General features: G+C 54.8%; 8 protein-coding genes across 8 annotated transcripts; 4 read left to right on the forward strand and 4 right to left on the reverse strand.

The window, feature by feature from the left end:
* Window positions 1-774: 774 nt before the first annotated feature.
* Window positions 775-2679, forward strand: BCV69DRAFT_314780 (hypothetical protein). Its single transcript, XM_025495145.1, has 4 exons — window positions 775-1246; window positions 1335-1611; window positions 1688-1884; window positions 1957-2679. The coding sequence occupies exons 1-4, from the start codon at window positions 912-914 to the stop codon at window positions 2396-2398; spliced, it is 1251 nt and encodes a 416-aa protein (XP_025345409.1). The 5' UTR covers window positions 775-911; the 3' UTR covers window positions 2399-2679.
* Window positions 2680-4496: 1817 nt separating this feature from the next.
* Window positions 4497-5869, forward strand: BCV69DRAFT_285229 (hypothetical protein). Its single transcript, XM_025493323.1, has one exon. It carries the CDS (start codon window positions 4854-4856, stop codon window positions 5451-5453), a length of 600 nt encoding a protein of 199 aa, XP_025345410.1. The 5' UTR covers window positions 4497-4853; the 3' UTR covers window positions 5454-5869.
* A 161-nt stretch (window positions 5870-6030) lies between these two features.
* BCV69DRAFT_253094 (mannose-1-phosphate guanylyltransferase) lies at window positions 6031-7236 on the reverse strand (the record flags this gene model as incomplete). Its single annotated transcript, XM_025490500.1, has 1 exon — window positions 6031-7236. One exon carries the CDS (start codon window positions 7234-7236, stop codon window positions 6031-6033), a length of 1206 nt encoding a protein of 401 aa, XP_025345411.1.
* A 1420-nt stretch (window positions 7237-8656) lies between these two features.
* Window positions 8657-10496, reverse strand: BCV69DRAFT_304880 (hypothetical protein; the record flags this gene model as incomplete). The annotated part of the gene is made up of 1 exon (XM_025494660.1): window positions 8657-10496. The coding sequence occupies one exon, from the start codon at window positions 10494-10496 to the stop codon at window positions 8886-8888; it is 1611 nt and encodes a 536-aa protein (XP_025345412.1). The 3' UTR covers window positions 8657-8885.
* A 1571-nt stretch (window positions 10497-12067) lies between these two features.
* BCV69DRAFT_274087 (hypothetical protein) lies at window positions 12068-15281 on the forward strand (the record flags this gene model as incomplete). The annotated part of the gene is made up of 3 exons (XM_025491029.1): window positions 12068-12321; window positions 12404-14401; window positions 14492-15281. The coding sequence occupies 3 exons, from the start codon at window positions 12068-12070 to the stop codon at window positions 15279-15281; spliced, it is 3042 nt and encodes a 1013-aa protein (XP_025345413.1).
* Window positions 15282-15550: 269 nt separating this feature from the next.
* On the reverse strand, window positions 15551-19120 carry BCV69DRAFT_285231 (hypothetical protein). Its single transcript, XM_025493324.1, has one exon. It carries the CDS (start codon window positions 18920-18922, stop codon window positions 15788-15790), a length of 3135 nt encoding a protein of 1044 aa, XP_025345414.1. The 5' UTR covers window positions 18923-19120; the 3' UTR covers window positions 15551-15787.
* Window positions 19121-20025: 905 nt separating this feature from the next.
* Window positions 20026-23075, forward strand: BCV69DRAFT_288533 (hypothetical protein; the record flags this gene model as incomplete). Its single annotated transcript, XM_025493631.1, has 4 exons — window positions 20026-20351; window positions 20424-21049; window positions 21133-21855; window positions 21928-23075. The coding sequence occupies 4 exons, from the start codon at window positions 20026-20028 to the stop codon at window positions 23073-23075; spliced, it is 2823 nt and encodes a 940-aa protein (XP_025345415.1).
* Window positions 23076-23592: 517 nt separating this feature from the next.
* Window positions 23593-24664, reverse strand: BCV69DRAFT_288534 (hypothetical protein; the record flags this gene model as incomplete). The annotated part of the gene is made up of 5 exons (XM_025493632.1): window positions 23593-23627; window positions 23721-23963; window positions 24039-24192; window positions 24288-24541; window positions 24649-24664. 5 exons carry the CDS (start codon window positions 24662-24664, stop codon window positions 23593-23595), a joined length of 702 nt encoding a protein of 233 aa, XP_025345416.1.
* Between the last annotated feature and the right edge of the window lie 462 nt (window positions 24665-25126).

Here is a 25126-nt window from a genome sequence, read left to right on the forward strand (position 1 = left end):
AGATGGCGATTAACTGCATGAGATCGCAGACAGCATTGAAGCGACGGACAGGCGCAATTGGCATCGTAACAAGGCTCAGCGCAGGTACAGTAGCTGGCCTGAGCTTCGCAAGGGACTTCGGCTGCTGTACGTCTCGCTGCCGAGGCAACCGACGTTGAATTTTAGGACAGACAGTCTTGCCGAGGGTGCTGCTTGCGAGGAAGGCAGACTCTTCCGATGCCTCGCTCTGACTTCGAATCCTCATCTTGCCCTCTGCTCAACCCATGTACAGTGGACGCGACGCGACTTGCTCAGGATGCGCCGATGCAGTAGGTTTCAGCTGCAAGGTTGAAGCTCGCCCTCTCTTTCGGCAGGCCCACAAAGCGTTGCAATCGATCCCGACGGTATTGTTCTCACGCCTCTGCTCATGTGTACCGGCACACAACAAGACCGTCTAAAGATACACAACGTTTCTTTTTGACCGTCAGGACTCGATGCCAGGGAGCCTTTGAGTGCTCTTCATCAGCCCTCGACACAGCTTGGCTTTCCCACTCTGATACCGTCTCCCACAACAGCGAGTATGGCGTGAATCTGCCCAGGGCGAGAGGATAGAAGACGCTGTAGTATGCGGCATTGCGACCACGGCTCAGGGGAAAAGAATTGATGAGGCCTCTGCCCGCCGCTCACGTGTCGTCTGCCACCTCCTGGAGCGAAAGACGTGGCGTCGAGAACGCCGACACGCCCGAATCTCTCACGACTTTGGCAGCAAGCATAGGGTGACTTCTCACAACAACACCTTGTCTCATCCCATCGCACGAAGCTCGTCAAAGTTCAGTGCTGAACACCTCTCTCGCGCACTCGCCACTCACTTGCTGATCGCTGTATCTCGCGCCAGTCTAATTGTTTTCTCTGCCGACAGCCCGGTTCATAACATGCTCTCCCTCAACGGCATGCCCGTAGGCTTCATCCCCCAGCATGGGATCACGAACACACCTATGACCGCCATCAACTCCGTGATGACGGGGGCCAGCCTCGCAAAGTCAGCAACGTATGGCTACTACGCCCAAACTTACGCTGGGATGGAATGGGATGGGCAACAATTCATGAAGATTCTTGACGACATCAAGGCATCTGGCGCGATATTCGAGGCTGCTGTGATGCCCGTCGAGTCGTGGCGAGGGTACAGCGCAACAGACAACTCCCAAGCCATCGCTGTAGCTAAGATCATGAGGAAAATTACTGATGAGGGTGTCGACGTGCGATTGCGGTCTGTTGATGTCGTGGCAGCCACTTTGTACAGTACAGGCCAGCTGAGCTAATGCAAATCAGTCTGCTCCGTACTCACTCCCCCACAGCTTTGCACATGAGGCCAACTACTATACCACGACCACTGCCAAAGCGTCCGGAGGGGCCTATTATGCTGGGGGCGCCGACGCAATGCAGACCTTCAAAGTCGCTTTCAAGGAAGTTGCGCAAGCTTGCGCAAAGTACGCGCCCTCTGTGGAAATGGTGTATTCGCCTAACATGGCGAACCTGACGGAACTGAAGGCATGGGCACCGTCCACCTCTTTGTTCAAGTACGTGGCCGTAGATTACTATCCGGAGACCCAATCGGAACTATCAGTTGACTCAGTGGGTGTTTGGACCGCCCGGAAAGCCCAACTGCTACCGCACAGTGTCTGACACGTCCGAGATTTCCTCTGCCTAGTTCGTTTCCAAGGTGAAACCTTTCCACGACTACTTCACTGCTGATTCCGACCGCAAATTCATCATAGCAGAGAGTGGCCTGCACATCAACACAACCAAGTCTGCACGTCTGCAGTGGCTAGAAATCCTCACTAGCGAGGCTGTGCAGACGGCGTTGCCCAATCTCATCAGCGTGACTTGGTTCAATCTCAACCTTGAGTAAGTACAAAAGGCTATATTCAGTGTAAGGTTTGACATGTACCGTGCATTCACCACATCTCCAAATCTCAGATCCGCAACAGGAGGTGACTTCGATTACCGCATCATGGACTGGCGGGCTTCCAAGGCTTACAATGCACCCCTTTTGTCGATGCTTGAGGACGCACGACCCGCTTCATCTACGAGGAGGTCTTCCACTTCATCCACCACAAAGAAGACTCCCTCCAAGACGAGCGCTACTCACTCCAAGTCCCATGCCACAGCACTTAAAGGGGATGCCAGTACTTCGAAAGGGCGAGGCAATAAGTCCAAAGTGAAAGCATGCAAGGCTGCGTCAAGTGAGACGAATTCAGCTCAGCCGACGTCGAGTGAGGCATCTGCAGACCACTTGACATTGACTGAGGCGCAAGTGTCTCAGTCAATGTCAAGTATGGCGATAGTACGTGACATCGGCCACCGAGGCAAGCGTGCCCACGGCAGACTTCACGATGCTATCAAGAAGGTACTCACTTGATGCGCTCCACGGGTACCCTTGTTACAGCCCTCGTGCCCCTTTCCTGAACGTCACTGCAATGCGCATGCTAGACAGTCAGATCCAACCTCTGCACAGCTTGCTCATGTCTTTGTGCTAGGACAATTATTGATATTGCTCCGCTGTAACCATCTCCTCCAGGGCCGTGCTCTGCCACTCCGTCGAGCAACACGCAGAGGGCAGCTGCCGGCCCCCAAGTCCAGGCGCTGGCAGCGTGGGCGAGTCCCTACCATGCGCTTGCATACCGTGGAAGCTTGCAATCTAAGTACTATTTGTGCCTGTGCCTCTTATCGTGTCTAGTGTGCAAAGATCATGCGGATGTGATGGTCGTAAATCGATGTCTCAACGGGTTCGAGGAGGGCGAGCATCACATTCCTGCAATCTTGACAAGTCTGGAGAAGACGCTTTCTACAAAACTTAGTCAGAAAGATGACTCGCAGACTTTCGATCGCAGGGGTAACTTGACGACGCACTGACGATCATAGAATTCGAACCTACGTCGCTGGGCTACCTCAGGCATTCGCGCTTACTCTTCCAAGTGGCGCCGGTCTTGCAGTCCTTCACAATTATGCCGCTGTCTAGTCGTCGACAAATCGCTTGAGCCACACTTCTCGCGAAGGACCAAAGTGCTTCTGCGAGCGTTGATCTTCTCTCGCGGAGACGACAGTGAGGTCGCGGTGGCATTCTTGCATGCAAGGTGAGCGTCTTCAGTGCCGGACACGGGAAGCACATTCCCATTCCTACCTCGTGTTGAGAGGAAGTGCATGAGAATGCCCCCCTCGGAACGTCACTATGTCTACCTGTAGCACGATTGTCAAAGCTACGTCTTGCATACTAGGCCAAGAGCATGCACACTCGCCTCTTTCTGGACTGTGTGGCTCTCAGGCGGCCCCCGATCGTATTGCGTGAACCATGAGAAGGCAGTCTTCCCTCGGCTGATACAATCAGAGTTGCACCTCTGGTATGCAGTAGGCTTGGTGTGTTGACAGCCTAGCTGCCTAGCGCCGTCAGTTGCGATGATGAAGAGGAAGGCCCGTACAAACAGAGACTGAACAATACCTCAGAGATGGACAAAAATGAGGTTCAATGTGATATTGTCATGATGAGGGCTAGGGGCCGCTGAGAGGCCAAGACGCTTGGTCTTGGACAGGACCGGTCCTCAGGACGGGCCTCCGGCGCAAAAATGACGTCCCACCAGCCTTGGCTTGCCTCGCATCCGCTTTCTCCTTACCCGGCCGAGGCTGGTACGACTATACAGGGTCCGATCGGTATCGGCGACTGGCTCGTCGGTGCCCGGTGGCCGAGTATGCAGCAGCTGCGCATGAAGGCGAACCGACATCCAGTCGTGGCGGCTCACCGCTTGTACACAGATTTGTATCAGGAGCGGTCCGACGCAGATGCAGCCTCGAAGCGTGTAGTAAAACCCTGCATCTGCATGGGAAAGTAGGTCTGCTCCCGCTTCGCCTCAAGTCGCAGCATCTCGATGCGATAGACAGTATGTGAGACAAGCACGCAGGACTATGGGGCAGGAGACTGCCACGGCGCCGTGACACTGTGTGCTCCCCACGTTCCTCTTCCCTCGATGAGTATGGCATGAGTCTGTATCTGGCACCAGAGGACAACAGTAGCCACTAGGCTGCTCCATGCTTACAGCCACGGATCGGGCAAGGGATGTGAGCTAGCTCTTGCGGCGTGGCTGGTCAGATTTGGCCGTCCGTTCACCGTCTCCAGGCTGCTGCTGCATGAGCTGAGGGATTCTCACTCTGTCGGGGGCGATCGGCGCGCCGGGAAGGCTTGCCTGCCTAGTAGCGACATTCTCACGACACCTGACACCTGCCCGTCAGAGCTTTCAGCCGCCTACTGCTTCTTCAACCCGTGGCGTATCTTGACCCCTCTCAGCGTCACCGAGCGTAATTGTGCACGCCCCGTCCAGGAGTTGCTCCCTGTTGTGCTGACACCCCGTTCCAATGTCTCAGCTGCTCTCGGCCGTCAGGCACCGAAGCGGAGTGAAAGCTCCCTGCAGATCGCAGCCACGCGCGCGCGCTCTCGCACGGCACATCGGTTACGCTCCCCGCCGGCAAAGCGGTATCGTGGAGGGGGGCTGCCAGCTCGCGAGATAGCGTTGCCTATCTGTTGCATAGTAGCTAGCGTAGCGGGGCCCATCGCGACTAGCATACGCAGGTGTGGCCACAAAAATAGTCGGCCACAGCCTCTTACTCACGACCCTCTTCACCTTCACGCTGCCTCGTGAGAAGCTTTGTACCCAGCCGAGACTGAGGTGTGCGGAGGCAGGGAGGGCAAGTCGAGTGTTGCTGCTAGTAGAAGCTATAATGGACGTCGTTGCTCCTGAGCCTCGCTCACAGCTGCCTTCCTGAATCCCTGGCCTCTGTATACATTTCTTGAAGTCGTTCCGCTCCACTGTAACATCCAGTCACCAATGGACACATCCGATCTCTCTTATCTTCTCGATCTCATAGAGTCTGCGAGCCGTCCGAGTGCTACCGCACTGACGACAACGACGAGACCGCAAAATCGCCAAGAGACAACCCAGGGATCTTCTGGGCGCACTATCCGTCCCCGAAGACGTCGGCCTGTGGGAGGATACGCCTCTCTGATAGCACAAAACCTCCTCTCCGCCCCAAACCATTGTCTGATGCTGCGACAAATTTATTACAGGCTCAATAACTTGCACTCGGTCGAATTCCCTCTGCGTGGACCTAGTTCCCAGAGTTGGAAGAATACCGTCAGACATACCCTGAGCCGCTATTCTTGCTTTGTCAATGTCACCGGGACTTGGACCATCAATTTCTCGGCGAATGTCAGTGGGCTCTGTCTCATCCAGCACAATACCGGGGCAATCACCGACTGCTCTGCCGACATCAATGGACTCTTTCCCGAATACTACAACAATGCCGCCAGCCCCTACGTGGCCTCTGATATGGACAACAACACCAGCTCCTATCATCAGCAGCACCAGCGCCAGCATCCCAACTCCATTTCCGCTCGTGAACCACCTATGGCAGGGTGGGCCTACTGACCACCGTCGACAGCTGCCGCCAGAGTGCGAACACAGTCGTCAGCCAATGTCTAGCAGTGCGTACCAGCTCAACGGTATCAACGAGTATCTACAGCACCCGACAATAATCCACATATCTTGTATAGAGGCAGCGAAGATCTGTTCCACTTCAGACCAGAAAGTACCGTACATTGGATAGAATATATATACCCCTACTTTGAGTCAGCCCATTCCGACTGCGTCGCCGCTTGCGATCTGGTGTCCACAAGACGCTACCTCAGATAGCATTCAGAGGGAGCTAGACATAGAATCACTGTACGCTACCGTCGATGACGAGACAGCACTTCTTTAGGAGGAGTGAGCCTGAGACTGAGATTGTAAGACTTACTCCCCTCAATCGCTTGTCGCTTGACTATAATCAGACTGGACTTTGCACGACACTTGGTGGTATGGAAACAGTAAATCAGAGTTGTAAAAGCTAAAATGAGGTGACAGCGGAAGAGGAGCAAAGAACAGAAGAGAACACTAAGACTCTACACGATACAGATGGCGTGATCGTCAAAAGCCTATCAAGGACCGCGGTCCAGGCATGCGTCGCTCACTGGAGGTACGGGATGGCCTCCTTGCACACGCCAACAATACTCTTGATGTCTTGAGATCGTGAAGCCAGTGTAATGAGAAGGGCGTCCGGGGTATCCACAACGACCAGGTCTTCAATCCCCAGAGCCACAATGGGCCGGCCAGAAGACGTAACGAAAAGCCCGCTTCCATCTTGCACAAACACCAATTTGGCTTCTCCCATGACCTTGACCTTCTTAGCAGGAGTTTGATTATCCCCAGGATTCAGGTGAGGACCGGCCATCTCGCACAAAGCGGCATAGTCTCCTACATCCTTCCATTCGAGTAGCGCCTTAATGACGAGCATCTGACCCTGCGTTGCTGCTGGCTCAGCGATAGCATGGTCGATACTGATCTTGGGCAAATGAGGCCAGACACTTGCAAGCACCTCTTGCCGATGCGCAGAGGACCAGTCTGCTGCTATCTTTTTGAGCCCAGAAAACAGGAGGGGACATGTGTCCTGTAAGAGATGCAACAAAACCGAGGCTCGAGTGACAAACATGCCAGCGTTCCAGCAATATTCACCGGTAGCTAGTAACTCCTTGACTTCTTCTACTTGCGGCTTCTCCTTGAATCTTTGAACCTGACATGCGGAGATACGGGTCAACCCGAAGCGGGCGAAAGTTTCCGCATCGCTCTCGATCTCTTCAGGCTTGCCTAGATGGATGTAGCCAAAAGCGGTGGACGGCTCGTCTGGTTCGATCCCGATGGTGACAAGACCATTGCTTTGCCGAGCAGCTGCTACGGCACTCGCAACAGCAGAAGCGAAGACATTGTCTGTAGTGGCAATGACATGGTCCGCTGCGAAGCTCGCGATGACGGCATCGGGGTCTCTCTCATGAAAGAGCATCGCGGCCAAGCCGATAGCTGCCATGCTCTCTTTAGGGCTTGGCTCAGCCACAATGTTATGATCGGAAATCCCGGGCAGCTGTGCCTTTACTGCATCAACATGAGCACGCCCAGTAACAATCATGACTTTTTCGTGGCCACTGAGGGGCAGTAGGCGTTGATATGTGGACTGTAGAAGACTCAAGCCCGTGCCCTCCAGGTCGAGGAGGAATTTGGGTCGCGCGTCACGACTGAGGGGCCAAAGGCGAGTTCCCGATCCTCCTGCGGGCACGATGCTGTATACATCGATCATGGGTTCGAAGGGCAATTTGGCAAGTGTTGAAGCCACACTCCCCATGTCGAACACGCTCCCGACTCTTTCTTCAGGTGGAGTATCTGGTGGAGTCATCAAATTTGCGTGTTGCTTGCCGCCGTCCAGGATGATGGACTTGGCCTGTACAAAAATTTGCAGAGAATGTGAGTGTCTTAGGTCAAAAGATGCGGCAAGATCGGTCACGAGCACTTTCGAAGCTCACCTTCGAGGGACCAGTAACATTGTCTGAGTGTGGCGAGAGATTAGCATGGGATGAGGCTCCCAATGGCTGCACAACGCTAGAGATGGTGGCCATGTTGAGTGGGTGGTGAGGTGCTCTGTGCGGCCAAAGTATGTAGTCCTGATTTTGTTTTCAAAGCTGCCCAGGGGTCCTAGAGTGTATCGAGCAGCTTGGAATGGTCAAGGGAGGCAGGGACTAACTATCTCAGAGATACATGCACTCATATAGATTTGCTGTCGTCGCCAGCCGTGTAGCACTACCAGCTACTGTAGGTCAGATTCTTACCCCGTCGGAATATCGAGGTAGGTCACTCAGCTGCTATGCAGCACGTAACGCTTGCTTCTCTCGGCGGGTCCAATACAGAGGCCACTATCTCTTTCGAAACAGCGCGCTTTCTCAAACATCTTCACGCCTTCCCTTGTCCGCTCATCGCGGAGGCCCAACCGCTTGAAGTCACACGCCGAGCTGGTCAATGGCATGTGCAACGACCTCAACAACAAACATGTGAAGGTCGCTTGGGCAAGTGGTCAGGACTATCAGAGGCGAAAAGGGCTGTCGAAGCATGTTCATACTTGCTATTGTCTCAGATGGTAAGTGATCCCACGGTCACCAACACGTTGCAGTGTATCGTCTCACATGTCCGCCGTGGCGAAATCTGTAAGGAGGGTCGCAGGAACAGGAGACTGCAGTCCCTCACTGCGTGAAGGTCAATGTCCGCTGCAAATGGCCGAGATAAGTATTGCCTGGTTGGGATGGTCGTAGCAATGGACGTGTCGAGCTGCTCTCGGAGTCCGAAGATTATGGGTTCCAGGATGCGGAATATGTGAAAGATGATGGTGCAGGGGCCGAGTGCCGGTTCCTTACGATTCAGGAAGGAGGTCAGCGCCACCAGTAGAGCGGATGGAGGTGGCATCTGATCCTTGCATGATAGAGACGGGCTCAAGGTCCACCTTCATCACCGCTTCAGCAGGTAACAAACAGGTCAACCCGCCGCTCGTGTCCGGGCAGCATTTTGACTCCGCCCTTCCTCATATCGTGAGGGTCAGGACCGTGAGAGAATCCGCTGGATCTTCAGTCCAGCCAGCACACTCAGCGAGCATTGCTGGGTGCTCCATCGGGCCCAGTGTTACATTTCACGAAAGGTAGCCAAAAGGTATGTTGTCGATAAGTGGCCGGTATGGCCAGTGCGACTTGCGCGGAGCATCTTTGGACATCTATCATCAACTCGGACTGGCGTGTGATTCAATGTCGGTCGGAATCGCACTGAAGAGTCATCAAGATAAGATGGTAAGCCTGAATTGAAACCGAGCCAGTCGCGGCAGACCAGCGATAGGCTCCGAGATACAATAAACGATGACCGAGATACAGTAAACGATGACACTGGCGAAGACAGCCGAGAACAGAAGCTGTACGTCTAGAAAATGGTACACGAGAAAAAGCGCCATCAAACAGTCTACATCTTGACGTAAAGGGAGCGGAAAGACTGTCCGGATTTGGAAAGAAGACCGGTAGAGAAGGAGTGCCAGGAAGTGTGCTGTACAGCGCACTTCTCAGCAGCCACGATGACGGCATCGGTTGAGTGCGGGGAAGGTGGCTGGACAATGACCTGTGGTGTGGGAAGCAAAGCCCAGACGAAGGCCTTGCCGAACAGTCTGGACGGAAGATCGATCAGGACCAAGAAGACTACGGCCAATGCCACCGAACATGCGAAAGTGTACCCCCATGCACTGGCGAGAGCACCATGGGCCGAGCTTGCCACATAGTCTGCTGAGGGCAAGTAGAAGTTAGGCACAATACCGAAAAAGGCCAAAGGACTGAGGATAACAAGGCCAGGAGCCAGCCATCGGCCCATCAGCGCAATAGGCGCAAAGGTCAAAGTCCAGCGGAAGGGAGACGCTACCTCGGCTAGAATAAGCAGAAGGAAGGCACTGATGACGTCCGAGAACCGGACCAGCTCGAAGCCAGATGTCAGGGTATTTGAGACGCTACCATCAAGCAGTTGGAGATGAGCAAGGCCGTCCGAGACGTTTTCCCGGATGATTGGGATGAAGGTCAACATGATAAAGAGGCCCAGTAGACCCAGCTGCGACAACAAAGCAATCGTCAAGCTGACCGGACCCATCTTGAAGTGTCTTGAACCCCCTGGGAGAGTAATGCGCTCTAGGTAGCCCGAGGCACTGAAATCCGCAAGCAGAATCCCCATCATGACTGGGGTCAGGTATGAATATGTTACCCAGTTGAAAAAAGCGAGCAGCAGCCAAATCGTGGTTCGAAAGTTGGTCTTGAAGACATGAGAAAGAAGCGTGGCACCTAGAGCATAGAAGCTGCCTTGCAGGAGCCATGGAGCGGCGTAGAGTAGCGAGGCTCTCTGGCGCAGATTCAAAGACATTGAATTCTCCACAAAGAGAGCAGTAGTTCGGGATGCCCAACCTTGATTGTCGATGGCACACCATTGCGGTTTGTTTTCCGTGCCCCCAATGAGAGCCGTGAAACCTACGTTGTCAGGATACAGATTGTTCGTTGACCTGCAAGTGCGGTACTGAACTGCACTGACAACGACAATGGGCAAGAGGAACCGGAAGATGCGACGTAGCATGGCCTGCCCAAGTTGATGGTAATTCGCCGTTGCCGGGGTTTGTCCATTGGAGGAAGAGGCGATGGGATGGAGCCAAGGAAGCCCAAAAACGCGGCCCAGTAGTGTCATGAAGAGAGTGATCCCCCAGTCCGATCGGAAAGGATACAAAACACTCTGCGACCCTTTCCAGCCGGTCGAGGCCGAGGTGATGACGGTTGAGGTCAACAACGCTAGCGCAGCCACCAATCGTAGTCCATCGAGGAAGTGTAATCGAGAAGAAGACTTACTGCGAGCTTTGCCGCAGCGGCGAAGCGTCCTGCGAAAGAAGGAAGCTCCTCGCAGACCGTCCTCGCCGTTCTGCGAGTCTAGAGGGAGCTCTCCCTCCAACACTGGCACTCCGCTCAAATGGTTGGGAGTCTCCTGTCCATCCCAGTGCGAAGACTTTTCGAAAGTCTTCCACCCGCTCGCGGAAGTGTCTCCTCTTTCCATTTGGATGCCCCGTTGGTTTGCGAGCTGGAAGTTGACCTTTGAGCTGCGAGTGTGGCTGTCGAATGTATCTGACTTCTCCATATGAATAGCATGATCTGCAGGCTTCTTGACCTCGCCGCCAGAGTACAAGGAGATCTCATCAGGAGACTCTGTAGCAGGCCCTGGGGTGTGGGCTGTCTCCGGTGACCTGACCGTCAAGATGTGGTCCACATTCCAACTCTGCGAGGTGTCGGTACGAGCCATAGGATGCGATCGAGAAGCGGAGAATGACTTTTCGGTCGAAGGCACGCTCGCCGGCTCCAGTGAGGTACTTGATGTATCGCAAAGGATCTCCTCTTCGCTGGGTCGGTGAGTGTCTTGCATCGTGCGTGGGAGAGTGCGGTTGCTTGCGTGATCGGTCGGGAGTGGAGTGCGTTCCTTGAGCAGGGGTGCCAGCAGACGAGCGCTTCCAGATTACTTATACTTGTGCGGCATATCTCCTGAAAGTAGTATGAACATGTAAAAGACAGGGTGACGAGCCGTAAATCGCACACCGCCCCAGAGGAAGGAGCCTGCCCTGCCGCCCCTTTCTGCGCCTCTCTCTCAGAAAGAGACCCGCCAGGCTCGGGCCTGTGCGTGTGGGTGTCTCTGTCCCATGAGCGTCCCTGGACGCCGTGCCTGCTGAGACATGAGCTCATCTATCCGCGAAGTACTACCTTCAATATTCTGATCCCTGTGTTTGTTAGCGTACTCACTATTGCGTCAAACTCCGACGTGATGCGGGAAGTCTACTAAGCTGGCCGGCGGTACGGCGTCACGTCGCTCCGCGTATCCGAACACAGCCGCTGCTGAAGCGTGAGATTCTCTTCGAGATCAAGATCGGCCAAACAACTGTTTTGTGGTCCCATGTTGGCTGTCAGGGGTGCGTCTGCCTTCACGGTGCGGAAACAAGGGTCGGGTAGCGACACGGCCCTGTTTGATAGGCGCGTTGCAAACAATTTCTTTTGGTGCTGGGCCCGAAATCTTCGCGGTTGTCGTGTCCAGTGGCGCATACCGAAAAAAGTTGATCGCGTCTCACCGGCGTTTGCCCTCTTCTCGCCTTGCCCGATGAGATAGGCTCCTTTCTCAATAAAGAAGGTTAGTCGTACCCATGAGGAGGGATTCCGCACGGTGAAACTGGTTGGACAGAGCAAGAGTTGGGAAGTGAAACAAGCGTGAAGGTCACACGTCTACTGAGTCGAGACCAGAGACGACCCTCGCTTCACTTCGAGATTGTGCCACAGGAGCCGGCGAAGCTTGGCGAGGCGATTACAAGTGTGGCAGCTGCATCCAGGTGAGTATGGGCAGAGCCGACGGCTTCAATCGGCCAACTCACGCAGGTGGAGTCGCCGGGTCAACGCCCTCAACTTCAGGCCATCTTTCTGCGCTCCCTCGCATGTGTTTCTGCAATGAGAGAATCGCCAGGCCAGGAGATACTTAAAGGTCTCGCTTCACGTTTGCAACATTTCGTGATCCCCATTCGGGTAGTCCTTAGTCCTCACTGCGTTTCTGTACCAGATCAGAAGTACGCTTCGCCACTGCGACCTCCTACGATGTCGCAGACTTCTTCCGACACTGCGGTAGCGCTGTCCCAAGCAAAGTCCCTCGATGCCGTGCTCACAGATGTCAAAGAGGACGTCCAAGAGCCGGAGTTGGTGGGCAACCCCTCTGCAGCCCACGTCGAAGATCAGACGCCCGTCGTTCTAGAAAGACCCGACGGCAAGGCGGTAGTGGCTCTTAAGAAGCCCAACTTTGACCGTGATACTAGCTACTTGGATGGTATACGAGGCATCGCCATGATCATGGTGTGAGTATCTTGGCGGGGTGCCTCCGATCAGCTCTGAAATGACGCGCTCTGATCTTTGATCTCCTTGCTTTGCCTTTGACAGCTTCAATACCCATTTCGCTTTTGCCACTTGGCAGAACACGCACCCACTCGTTATTCAGACAGGAACCCCGGTGGACATCTTGAAGTCTGAGATCGGATTGATCCTCTTCTTCATGCTATCAGGTCGACTCAACGTTACCTCCTACTTTCGCAGGATGGCTAGTGGCACTCCCATCAATTGGATCTCTCTACCAGACTCCATCTTCCGACGAAGTCTGCGGTTGGCATGGCTACCTATACTCGCCTTTGTGCTTCAGACTGCTGAGTGCGCCAGTGATGGCTTTCTTGGCGACATGGCTGCCCAGAAGATTCTTCAGACGGATGGAGGGCTGGGCTACCCGCGATGGTGCGCTGTAGTGAAAAATCCGCAGGGTGAAGGCGGACTCCGTACCTTTACTACTCTAGGGATGATCGTCAAGGGCATCGCTCGACTCTTCACTAGCTGGGATCATGACACACAGCTAGCAGAAACATCCATGCTGTGGTCACTGCCAACGCAGCTGTGGGGCATGTTGTACGTCATGATGCTCATGCCAATCTTGGCGCACATGACACCTGTTCGACGATTTTGCCTTTACGCTCTGCTAGTCGTTCCCCTGGGCTACGTACGCAGCGCTTACCTGCCATTCCTCATGGGCACCATCTCTGCAGACCTCAAAGCCACTGGACTGATCCGCAAATTGCAAGACAAGTCCAGATTTGCATACGTTACAAGCGAAGTCCTCATGGTTGCAATCTTTCTGATCTTCCTCTGCTACAACAAGATTCAATACAGTATCCTCTACGCTATCGATCCCATTACATACTGGGACGGCGCCATCGGAAGCAAGAATACCTCTTCTAACGACTTTGGCACCAACCCAGTCGTGATTCTGCGCGCCTTCCTCTTGCTGCTTTGGATCGAAATGTCTCCTGCAATCCAGTGGCTGGTCGGCAATTTCGCATTCAAGTGGCTGGGCCGTAATGCCTTTGGCTTCTACGTCAGTCAGATGTCCATCATCTACCTGATCATTCCCCCCATCATTACGTACTACTACAACCAAGGAGAGCTCTACTGGAAGGGTATCGTCAATTGCTGGTTGGCTGCATTCGCGTTGAATTGCGCCTTCGGTCTGATTCTAACTCGTTGTGTAGACAAGCCCATGGGGAAATTGGGACCCTGGTTGCTCAAGACTTCCCGTGAACAGGGCACATTGGGTGTTCTCCTTGCTGCTGGGCACAAGTGCTACTCCGCCATCTTCAAAGGCATTCCTTGGCTGCTCACGAAAGGCATTCCAGGCTACTTTCTGGCAAAAGCAACAAGTGTGCGCTCCCTGGGCGGCGCAATCCGTCATTGGCACTCCCCGGCGCCGATTGTCCCGCCACCAAGTCACCCTCTGGATCATGGTCTCGAGCAGTCGCAGCTTCATTCCACATTGTTCGACGCAGACATTAGTGACGAGGAGCAGGCGGTGAGAACTCGCAAGCTGCTCCTCTTTTGGTCCTGGATGGCGCCTATCAATTTTGCTATTATCCCAGGCTTTGGTCTGATTTGGGGCTTCTTGAATCCTTGGCACAAATACATCACCACGGATGCGGCTTCTTTCTCGTCCCTTTGGCGAGTATTATGGCTTCTGGCATTGCCCTACTGTCTCATCACGTTAATTGGCTACGGCACACCGGACGTCACGCGGACCCCAGAGAACATGAAGAAGAAGCCCGTCGAGCGCGAGTGGCTACACAACCTTTATATCGTGTCCGTGACTCGTGGATCAAACGAAGAGGCCACACGTCGGGCGCACGCCAAGCTGAAGAAATTGGAAAAGTACCATCCTGCGGTCAGAGTCATGGTCTTGACCGATGAGCCGTACGCATATCCCGACCTGGACAATCTAGTATGCCCCAAGGCGTACTCTTCTCCAAAAGGACTGGCTAAACACAAAGCCAGAGCTCTTGACTACTTCCGTACCACAATGAAGCTGACTTCGTATGATTATGTGCTCCATATGGACGAAGAGAGGTGAGTATAGTGTGTTGATGCTTTCACCGTTGCAACTAAAATCGACTGACTCAACTGTGGGCCGTCATGGCAAATTTGCATCTCTTACAGTACCATGGACGCAGAGAGTCTGCGCGGCTGCTTTGACTTCATTCGTTACACGACCCACCATATGGGTCAGGGCATTATCATCTACAATGGACATCGCTACTTCGAAGGGGTCAAAGGCTGGCTTTTCGGTATCGCTGATTCCATCCGCGTTGGTGACGACCTGGCTAGATTTTCCCTGCAGGGCAACATCGTCCACAGACCCATCTTTGGTATCCACGGGTCCTTTCTCATGCTCAACGGTGATGCCGAAAATAAAGTTGGATGGGACTTTGGAAGTCTTGCAGAGGACTTTGAATTCTCGCAAGCGGCTTGGAAACAGGGCTTCACACTGGGCCGCATTCATGGAGTGGTTCGAGAGCAGAGTCCCGAAGGCTTTGTGGACTTTATGAAGCAGCGCAGAAGATGGTATATGGGCATTCGTCAAATCGAAGGCATTTACTACCTTCCTGCTCTCGCCATCAAACTCTGGACCGCAGGGATCTTCTGTCTCGCAGCCACTGTTCTCAACGTTCTCTTTTCTTTGCTACTCAGCTGGAGCGGAGATTCACCTTGGTGGATTTACGTAACCTCCTGCTTCTGCTTCGGTGCCTTTATCTGGCTATACTTCGGAGGTTTGATCTTCGAGGAGCTCGACTACGGCTACCACTGGACGCAATGGTGGCAGATCCCCCTCCATCTGGTCTGCCTGATCTTCATTCAGCCGTGCATGTCGCTTTTCGAAGCATCTGCGGTCATTTGGGCCTTGTCCACGGAAGATGGAGAGGTTGGCTTCCAAGTAGTCAAGAAATAAAGGGGTGAAGCCCGGGCCAAGGAGACCTTTATCACTTGTACATCTTCTATAGACTCGTTCTTTTCCCATCTCGTATTCAACAATGTCACTCCTTTGATGCTACAGCTGCTTTTTCGACTTGCGGGACATGCTATCTTACCATCCGATGATACCCTCAGAATGGGTACAAGACCTCAGCCAAACGTCTGAGGATGCATCATCAACCAGGCCAAAGGGACGCCTCACGAACAATCATCCGAAGTCAGGCGGATCGAATCGCAAGCAAAGGTGAGGAGCGCAATATGCAGCGCAGCGCAAGCGAGTTGAGCATTACTATATGTGGGGGATTGCAAGGGGTAGTGTAATAAATCAGGGATGACAAGGACAGGTGAGAATGGTGATGACAAAAATGATGATGATGATGATACAAGCAATGAAGGAAAAGGAACAACCCACCTCAAGGACCCCAATGAGTGACAAAGTGACTGACTGACCGCATACCCTTGTTCACGTGTCTCGCATATGCTCTACTTGACCACAGCAGTAAATCGCCTCGGCTCCCTCTTTTCTCCATCATCCCGCTCCGCGCTCAAAAGCTGGGCATGTTTCTGAGCACTGCCTCTCCTGGAATGACCGCCGATATCACTGATTCCGCTACCGCCAGCGCCAGTATGGGCGCCACGCTCGCCGAGCAGAGAGGGATGCACAGATGCCGGGGGTAGACCCGACTCGAGACTGCTCCTATCCGTCTCGCCGAGCCTAGTACCTTCTTGCAGCGACTGGGAGAAGGGGTGGAAAGGAGCGCGCTGCTGGTGCTGGTGTTGCTGATCGAAAGGGTTCTGCGCTTCTAGCTGAGGTGTAAAGTTGTGCCTCCCTGCTAGCCCTGCCCACCCTTCTGCATCGGCCCACTTCGACGTCGGCACTGGAGCAAAAGCTGAGGACTTCGAACCTTCCTCCTCGCTCCCTGCCGACTCGTGCGCAAGAGGTACGCTTGCCTGACTCCACCTATCGCTTGGACTGCGACTCCTGCTCCGTTCGCCGCTTGCGACTCCACTTCCAAACCAGGCAGCGGTACCGCGATTCCAACCATTCCTGCTTGCGCTCCGCGTCAATTGGGCAATCAACGCTGGTCCGGACTCGGCGGCAAGCGTGGCGGCAGAGAAAAAGGAGTTCCTCTTGCCAAAGGAGCCCTTGTCGAGCAAAGAGGAGGAAGTGGAAGAGGAGATGGGAGTGTCTTCGCTCTCCTCGGCAGTGGCCGCAAATTCATCTGAAGAGTCGTACTCGTACTCAGAGGAAGAAGATTCATCATCGTCATATTCTCCATCGGACCACTCAAGGACCGCAGCTGCTGAAGTGGTGGAGGGGCCCGCCACGGGGGCGGGGAAGAAATGTTCCTCGTAATCAGCCGTTGCCATCTCAGCCTGAGGTGAGTGTCGCTGCTGCTGTTGATAAGAATGCGGGGCACTACTACCATGGCCTGATACAGGAGATCGCGCTTTCCTTGCAGCTTTTGCAATTCTCGCCTGCCGAGCCTTCCACCACCTGCCCAGCAAGACCGGCGTGATGCTCAACAGCGATAGACCCACCAGCTTGAAGATCATCTCTCTGGTCCAGATCTTTGCCAAGAGCACCTTGATACCGCCTCCGGCTTTGTGTGCTGCCGAGGTCAGGAGACGCGACTTGGTCGAGGCAGCAGCAGAGCCATTTGCAGAAGGCCGAGGAGCATCGTGGAAGCCGCCAGCATCGAGCTGCTCTGCCAATGTTGCAGCGGAAGCGTACTCATCACCAAGGCTGCTCTCGCCTGGGATGGCAGCAACGACTTCAACCAAAATCTCGCCCAATTGCGCTGTCACAGCATTCCAAGGGACAGACCCCATCGCCAAGGTAGCTGCAAAGGGCAGTAGAGGGACATTGAGGATTCCGCAGGCAATGTTCATCATTCCGTATGGTGTGAACGGGAGCAGGCGCAGCAGCAGTAAGATCGAAAAGAGGTTTCCCTTTCCTTCGCTCCTCTGAGAGCCACTGTGAGGCGTCTTGTGCTTATGTGATGGATGTGGAGACTGAGACCGCTGGGGAAGACCTGGAGTGCCACTCCTCGACGAATTGGGGCTCCTTCTCCTGGGCGGGTGAGAACCTGCGACTGGCGCCCTCCCCGTCCGGCCGAGATTCTTGTTGCCCAATGCCTTCCTCATCATAGCGACTGCCTTGTGCATCCCAGGCAGCTTCAACACGAGAGGAGCAATCAATGCGCTCATCACCGCTGCTCCGCATCCACCAACTGCAGTGAACACGCTCAACCAGAACGTCGCTTTCCAGACGCCAAAGAGGGCTCCAAAGACCACGTTGGAGATGATGCTGCCGGGTACGTTGAAAGCCTGTTTGTACGTGTAGAACAGGCACAGTACGAAGAGCGTGTGATGATACGCCTTCGGAGTAGAGGTGGCGTAGTCCCTCAACGACAAACAGATGTCTCGAATCTCCGCTAGCGACAGCTGCGTCAGACTGTGTGATGGCATTCGAAGCGGCAGCGTTGTCAGGAGAAGAAAGACGACCAATGTGGCAGAGACAAAGACTGTCAAGAGCATCAAAAGCGTGGGCATGTTGTGACGCAGCGTCCTCGAATGAAGACCCGCCTTGACCAGAGCTGCAGCGTCAGCAGCAAGAGCTTTCGGGGATCTGAAGCGCAGATGGAATCTTGAGCCGCCTACCTCGTAAGCAAAGCTGACGTTGGGTGTATCTGGGCCGTTCGGCGCACCCGCGCTGAGGCGGGAGCTGGAAGGCCCTATTGACCGCGAATGTCCATAACCCTGAGGCCAGGCAGAAGTCCCCGAAGCTGCCGTGGAAGCGCTTGCAGGGTGACTTGTCCTTGCAGCCCATTGCGGTGGGTATGAATCCTCGTCCGTGCTGCCTGAAGGAGTCAGAGGCGGAGAGTCATCATTGAGTCCTAAATTGCCGAAAGCAGCGGCAGGGCGGGCGAATGGTGCGACGATGACCTCCCCCTTTTGAAGTGTCTCGGATCTCAGAGAGTCACTGCTATCCCGGAGCTTGGAAGTGGAAGCGGTAGGATGGCTACTTGCGAAGTCATCTTCATCTAGATTGCCAGTGAAGGAGGTGAGGAAGGATCGCAGCCTGGTAGTCAAGCGCGGCCGAGTGGCAGTATGTGACGTCTTGGTAGGACCAGATGGAGACGATGAGGCTGCCCCACTACTAGCACTGCCGCTGCTTTCATCTCCGGTCTTGACCTCTTCTAGCCTCCCTTTGCCTTTATTGCGTCGAGGAGCGCCGGCTGCGCCAAGAATAAAGTCTGGGGTGCCCGGACCCCTATCCAATTCTCTTCCCATCACAGCAAGCGGAGAGAGGATAGAGTCATCGCCGCCAAGGTCGCTGTCCTTTGAGGATCCTGCTCCAACAGATCGAGAACGCTGTCGAGAAGATAATCGATCCGATGTAGCATCTTGGGGCGATGCGAGGTATGTTGGAGGGACAAAGGGCGTCGACTTGTGATGGCTGTGCTCTACGAAGGGAATCTTGTTACCGTGTGATATTGAGGTGGAAGCTATGCTGGACTGTTCTGATGTTGGTGATCGCACTTGAAAGGAGATGGAACGGTTGATGGGCCCCCGGACCGGCGAAAGAGGAGTCTTGGGTGGGCGTGCAGCCATGCCGGCGGAGCGTGTGTGTGTTTGTGATCACCGTTGCTGCTTCTATTGAACCATTGGGCTGGCGTGAAGGTGGATATATGCGAGTCAATGAGCCTTTCGTAACGACTGGAGGAAGATCTGAACGGCAAAAAGGTGGTCACTGCCGACGAGAATGTGGTGATGGTGAATGGTGGGAGGGGCAGCGTGATAGAGGAAGAGGGGAAAGGGCAGGAGGGGGAGGTGTGGAGTCCTCGGCCTTTTGTCCGAAGGGAGCTGCTGAGGCTGAGGCTGAGGCTGAGGCTGAGTGAGGCTGAGCGGAAGGACCCTTTTGCTCTCACCTGCCGAAAACACACGCGGAGGTTTTCTTGGCCGCCACGCGCTTCAGCTTACCTCTTCTCACGGCTTCCTCTGCCCGAGTGCCCGACCAAAATAGCCCGCCCCGGAAGCGACGAGCCTTTCGTCGGCCGGCCCCTCTGTTCCGAAGAGAAGGTCAGCAGAGATCGATCCACAGCGGCCCTGGACAGCCGCACTCGTCAGACCGGAACGGAGCATGGCACCCCGATCCGGAACGGGAGATCTCACTTGCCATCGGTCATAGTCGCCGCCGCCTGCAGGGGAAGGAAGGGAAGATGGAGGGAGCACGGACGCCTGGCTACTACCAACGGATCCCCGCACCAACACGACGCGACGCCTGACGTGGGCCAAGTGATTCGACTACCGGCCAGAGCTGCCACATCCATTGTGTCGCCAGTACTGCCATCACCTTGTCCATACTCTACATCCTTTCAGCACCGTCCTTCGTCGACCTCTCCCCCGCAAGTGGTACCCTACCGTTACCCCTCCCCCTCCTGCTCACTGGACCCTGCTAGTCTCTACGTCTGTCTTTTCGTGGTCTCTCCGACTCTACGTCCTCCAGATCTGCGCCCCTGATTCCTTCAGCTCTCTTCTTGCTCGCTATGGCCAAGCCAAAGACCAGCGGCGATAGCCGTGCTACAACGGCTCGAGCTCCTCTCAAGGCAGAGCTCAAGACCTCCTCGAAGACCGTTCCTGCTCCTCAAGATGGTCAGCGTCATTCCAATGCTACCACGACACAGCCTGTGCGGCCTCTGCTCTCCAATTCCCCCATGATCATCGTGCCTATTCTGGCTCTCTTCGCCGTGCTAAGTACCCTCACAGTCTTCTTGCACTATACACTCCCAACCCCCGTCTCCTCCCTTCGAGCCCTAGAGAGCACCAACAAGCCTATGTTCTCAGAAGAGCATGCTGTCAGCGTCATGGACAAGCTCAGCACCGGATTCGGCTACAGAATTGTCGGGACCAAGCAGCATGTCGATGCCGAGGACTGGCTTATGACCGAGCTGCAGAAGTACGAAGGCGTGCATACCTTTAACGACGGACAAGGAGATGTGCAGGTTGAAGTATGGAGACAGATTGGCGATGGCGCTCATCGGTGAGTACGGACATAGAGGCTCGCCGGATGAACGTGCATCACTGAAAAGCTCACCTCCCCCCTCTCCTCCAGCTTTGACTTCCTGTCTTCAGTCGTCTGGAAGAAATACTACTCGATGAGCAACTTAATCGTCCGCATCTCTGATGGCACGGACGCCTCAAAGGCCAACTCGGTCCTGGTCAACTCTCACATCGACTCCACGCTCCCATCTCCCGGAGCAGCCGACGACGGAGCTGGAGTCGGTATCATGGTCGAGCTTCTTCGAATTCTCACGTCACCTAGTGCCACTCGAAAGCAGCTCAGGCACTCTGTCGTCCTCCTCTTCAACAACGGCGAGGAGAGCTTTCAAGATGCGTCGCATCTCTTCATCACCTCTAACCACACCACAGTCCCTTCGATCAAGGCTGTAGTCAACCTCGAGGCATGCGGGGTCTCTGGTCCGGAGCTACTGTTCCAAGCAGGCTCTGATGAAATGGTCAAAGCATACTCGAAAGCCCCCTACCCCTTTGGCACCATCTTGGCCAACGACATCTTTCGAACAAACATACTGCTCTCTGATACGGACTATAGACAATTTGTTGCATACGGCGGCGTAAGCGGTCTAGACATGGCGATCGTAGGCAATTCATACCTCTATCATACTCGCAAAGACACCGTGCCCTATGTCCAACCAGGGGTAGTTCAACACTTTGGCGAAAGTGAGTACCGGGCCCCTCCTAGCGAAGCCGCAGCGCCGCCGTCTGACAGTCCTTCTTCTTCCCCTCTCTTGACATTTCCGAAGACGTTGTTGCTATTGTCGACTACCTGACGACGTCTCCAGAATCGCGGCTTCCTTCGATCACAGAGACTCATCGTACACAGATGCCCATCTACTTCTCCATGCTCGGCCGCTTCTTCATTCAGATTCCTGCCGCACCTTACCGCTCTTTGGGCATGGTGATGACCGCTGTCGCGATGTTCCAGATTCAATCGACGAAACGGGCTGACGGTCACTTCTCTGCAGGCTTCGCAACAGCGATGAGTATGCTAGGCTTCTTCGCTAGCTTCCTCGGAGCTGTGCTAGCCTCGAATGTTCAGGCGCTGATCATGACCAAGGTCATGAACAGGTCTCTTAGCTGGTTCAGTCACGAATGGCTGCCCATTCCACTGTATGGGCCTCCAGCAATCGTTGGCATCCTGCTCGCCCAACTCCTTGTCTCTCGCACACTCAAGACGGCCGACCGACCATACCTCGAGAGGGCGACGCTAGACGGATGCTACTTGATGTCGGCTTTGCTTCTCACCGTCCTGAACGCTTTCGGTATCGGATCATCCTACCTGTTCGGATTGGGAGGCATCACGTATCTTGCGGCTATGCTGGTCAATGACTATGCCTTGGTCGGTTGGACGCAGATCGAGAAGCGCGAAATCGCAGTAAACCAGCGGATGCACTGGGGTACTTATCTAATCCTTACCTTCCTGCCTTCTCTTGTGGGAACGGAAGGCGCCACAAGCTTCCTAGATCGTAAGTGACAGAAGGCGGTGCTCATCCCCTCGGAGAATCCAAAGCTGACATGCACCGCCTTTTTTCCTCCAGTCTTCGTACCTCTGACTGGTCGTACGGGAGAGGTTTCGCCAGCTGATCACATCATAGCGTCGATTGTGTCAAGTCTAACTTTCCTCTGCCTGCCAGTCTTGCTCCCCCTCATCCATCGCTTTGGACCAGACGTGCAGAGACGCACTGTTCTGTTCTTCCTGGGCATCTCCCTTACGGCCATCTTGCTCTACTCGGACGAGTCACTTCAAATCTTCGATGAGACCCACCCACAGAGACTTTTCGTTCACCAAGTCCACAACCTCAGCAGTGGAGAGTGGTGGATGAACCTCGGTGGAGCAGACCCTTCGCCTACGGCTATCCTCTCTGGGCTTGCTGACGAAGCTCACCAGCGCTTTGGCATACGCGACGGGGGTGTGGAGCGAGTAGAGATGTCTTCCTATAACCCAGACTTCGATGTCCTCTACCCCGTCAGCCAGTTCATCACGCCGTACAAGTTCCGTCTTCCTACCCCTGAAGCGGAGGAGCAAAACCGAGAGCTAAGCAGGTGGCTCGCTCAGGACGGAAGCGATCCTACTGCCTCTCCTCGCTCGAGGGGCTTCTCCATCCGAGCCGTGGACGACACGATCGACTACACCGCTGGCACCCGCTCTTTCACGCTCACCATTTCCCACCCACACATCATCTGGTCCGTTCTGGCCTTCGACGCCGAAATCCTCGAGTGGGACCTTCCCGTTTCGCCTCCCACTGGGGGTTTCCAGCGACATCACATCAAGGAAGTCTCGCGCTTTGGGCAGGACGAGTGGAGCGTGAGGATGCTACTGCGACTACAGCCTGATGAACTCTCCGCTGCAGCTGCTGCTGCAGACCGCAAAGAGGGCATCGTCTCCCGCCCGGACTTTGGGCAACTCCTGCAGATCGACCCTTCCAATGTGTCGGACAATGTCCTCTCGCGCTTCACCTCTCTCAAAGAGTCAGACTCTGGCTCACCACACCGACTCCTCGTCGACTATTCAGGCCTATGGGGAGAGGCGATGTACCCTTCTGTCGAGCAAGCCTCGACGGATCAGGAGGTATTGCAGAGTGTGGGTGTGAGGAGATTCAGAGAGATGGACAAGTGGTTGTTGGAAGAGAGGCCAGAGGTGGACGCCATGCTGCTCAATGTCGTAGCGGGAGTAGGAGTCGTTTGAGCTAAAAATGTAAGCAAGGTCGGCTGCGAGTCGAGTGTCTTGCACTCAAAATTGTCAGGATACTTCTTCTTTCGGCCCTCTTCCTCCCCTCCTCAATGACTCTCTTCCACCATCCTCCTCTGCTGTATTTCCTCCTCCTCCTCCTCCTCTTGTACCTCGTACTTGTCACTCTTAGAATCGTGTATCAAACGCAACGCAACGCAACGCAACGCAACGCATCGAGAAGTACCCAACCACTCGCCATTAGCTGTGCACCCCTCCTTCGTTCGCTCAATCAGTCGCGTCACGGCAATGAGTTTCGTCAAGCAGCGTTAAGGTTCACACGTGTGGTGGATGATGGATGGGGCCGACGAGCGAAGAGTTTGCATTGAGCATGCGGGCGGAGAGTACTGGCTTTCACGCCCATAATGGAGAACAGGAACGAGCAGGAGACAACGTGAGGCGTGGTGCTACTCTCGGAGGTGACAATGCACAGGTTCAGCTGCTGGCTTTGCCGTGCCGGTGGCCTCAGAGGTGCTTAGGCGGCAGGGTCGGCCTTGTTGGCGGCGTAGTCTGTGAAGGTGCCATGAAGCGACGGTGTGTCTCACGATAAGTCAGCTCTGCTCAAAAGCCAGTGCGGAGTCATGGTCCTTCTGCTCAACTCACCCTCCATCTCAGCGTCCAGGTCAGCAGCGCTCTTCTGGGGACGAGACTGCCTGGTGGCAGCAGCGCCACGTCCACCTCGACCAGCGCCCCTGGCAGCACCTCGACCACCACGTCCACCACGGCCGGCAGCAGCCCTGGCACCAGCAACGGCACCAGCGGCAGCGGCGGCTGGGATGGCAGTTGGGGCCTGAGCCATGGCTGCACGGGCGGGGTCAACTACTACTTCAACTCGGAGGGTCTTCTCTGCAAGTCAGAACGGCGGAGACGATGGATTAGGAAGGGTACAATGCGCGACGCAGCACCCGCGGCCGTACTCACTGCCGTCGATCAATCGGTTGTTGTATTGCTGGTACGCTCGGGTGGCATCGTCGAACTTCTGGAACTCGACGGTGACTTGCCCAGTCGATGTTCCGTTGGCGCGGTAGCTCATGGCCAGCCTGCGCAGAGGTCCAATAGTAGTAGAGAAGAGCTCCTGCAGGATTGGGATAGGTGTATATGCGTGTGGCTTGCTGATCAGAAGACAGTTCCTCAACAGTCGAAGAGTCGCTTTCAAGCTTTCCTGCTCACCTTGACCTGTGCTTCAGTGACGTCGAGGGGCAGGTTGCTGACAATGATCTTACTTCCTTGATTACCACCTGGAGCTCGACCAGGGATGACAAGGGGCTTGTTCCGGTTAGCAGCAACTACAGCAGCAGCATTGGCAGCTTTACCACCAATGGCTGCTGCCTTGGCACCGCCGCTAACTTTGCGGGAGTTGGAAGGACGCCCACCTGCCTTTCCTCCACGGCCCTTAGGCTTAGACTTGATGATGTCATCGAGAGCTAGAGGGGAAAAGAAGAGACGACGTCGAAGTGCACACAGGACGAGGATGTAAGTATGAGTTGATGCAATCTCTTGAGGTCTCCGTATCCGCTCTTGTGTTGCTCACGTTTGTCGAGGTTCATAGACTGCCGTGGTTTGATGACGCAATTGGAGGGGAGCCATGTATCGAGCGATGATGAGGTATGTGAGAGGTTGGTAGAGAAGAAAGAGGAAAGAGCAGAGAAGTGTGTCTCAGTGATCAGCACATTGCTTTTATCGTCCGACGGGCGTCTGAAGAGAGTGATGTGAATGTGTGGCAACCGGAATCGTTCCGCCCTTGAAGGAGATGACTCGTTGCCTCGAACTGATCTTCGCAAGCGCCCTCTTTTCCTCGGCGACGAAAGAGTAATCTGCACTCAATGACTGCATTGCTGCGTAGTGAGCCGGATAAGCCTCCGATATACTTGGCCCCCTCTGCGAAGCAAATGCTCCTTTGGACGCGGTCTGAAGCAGCCGTGACCCGATTGGTGACTTGTCTTCGCACCAGCGCCCACAATTGCCAGGAGTCAACGTCTTGGAAAGCGCTGCAGCATCTGGATTTGGCT

This window comes from Pseudomicrostroma glucosiphilum (assembly GCF_003144135.1).
Source record: "Pseudomicrostroma glucosiphilum strain MCA 4718 unplaced genomic scaffold BCV69scaffold_17, whole genome shotgun sequence".
Taxonomy (NCBI): domain Eukaryota; kingdom Fungi; phylum Basidiomycota; class Exobasidiomycetes; order Microstromatales; family Microstromataceae; genus Microstroma; species Microstroma glucosiphilum.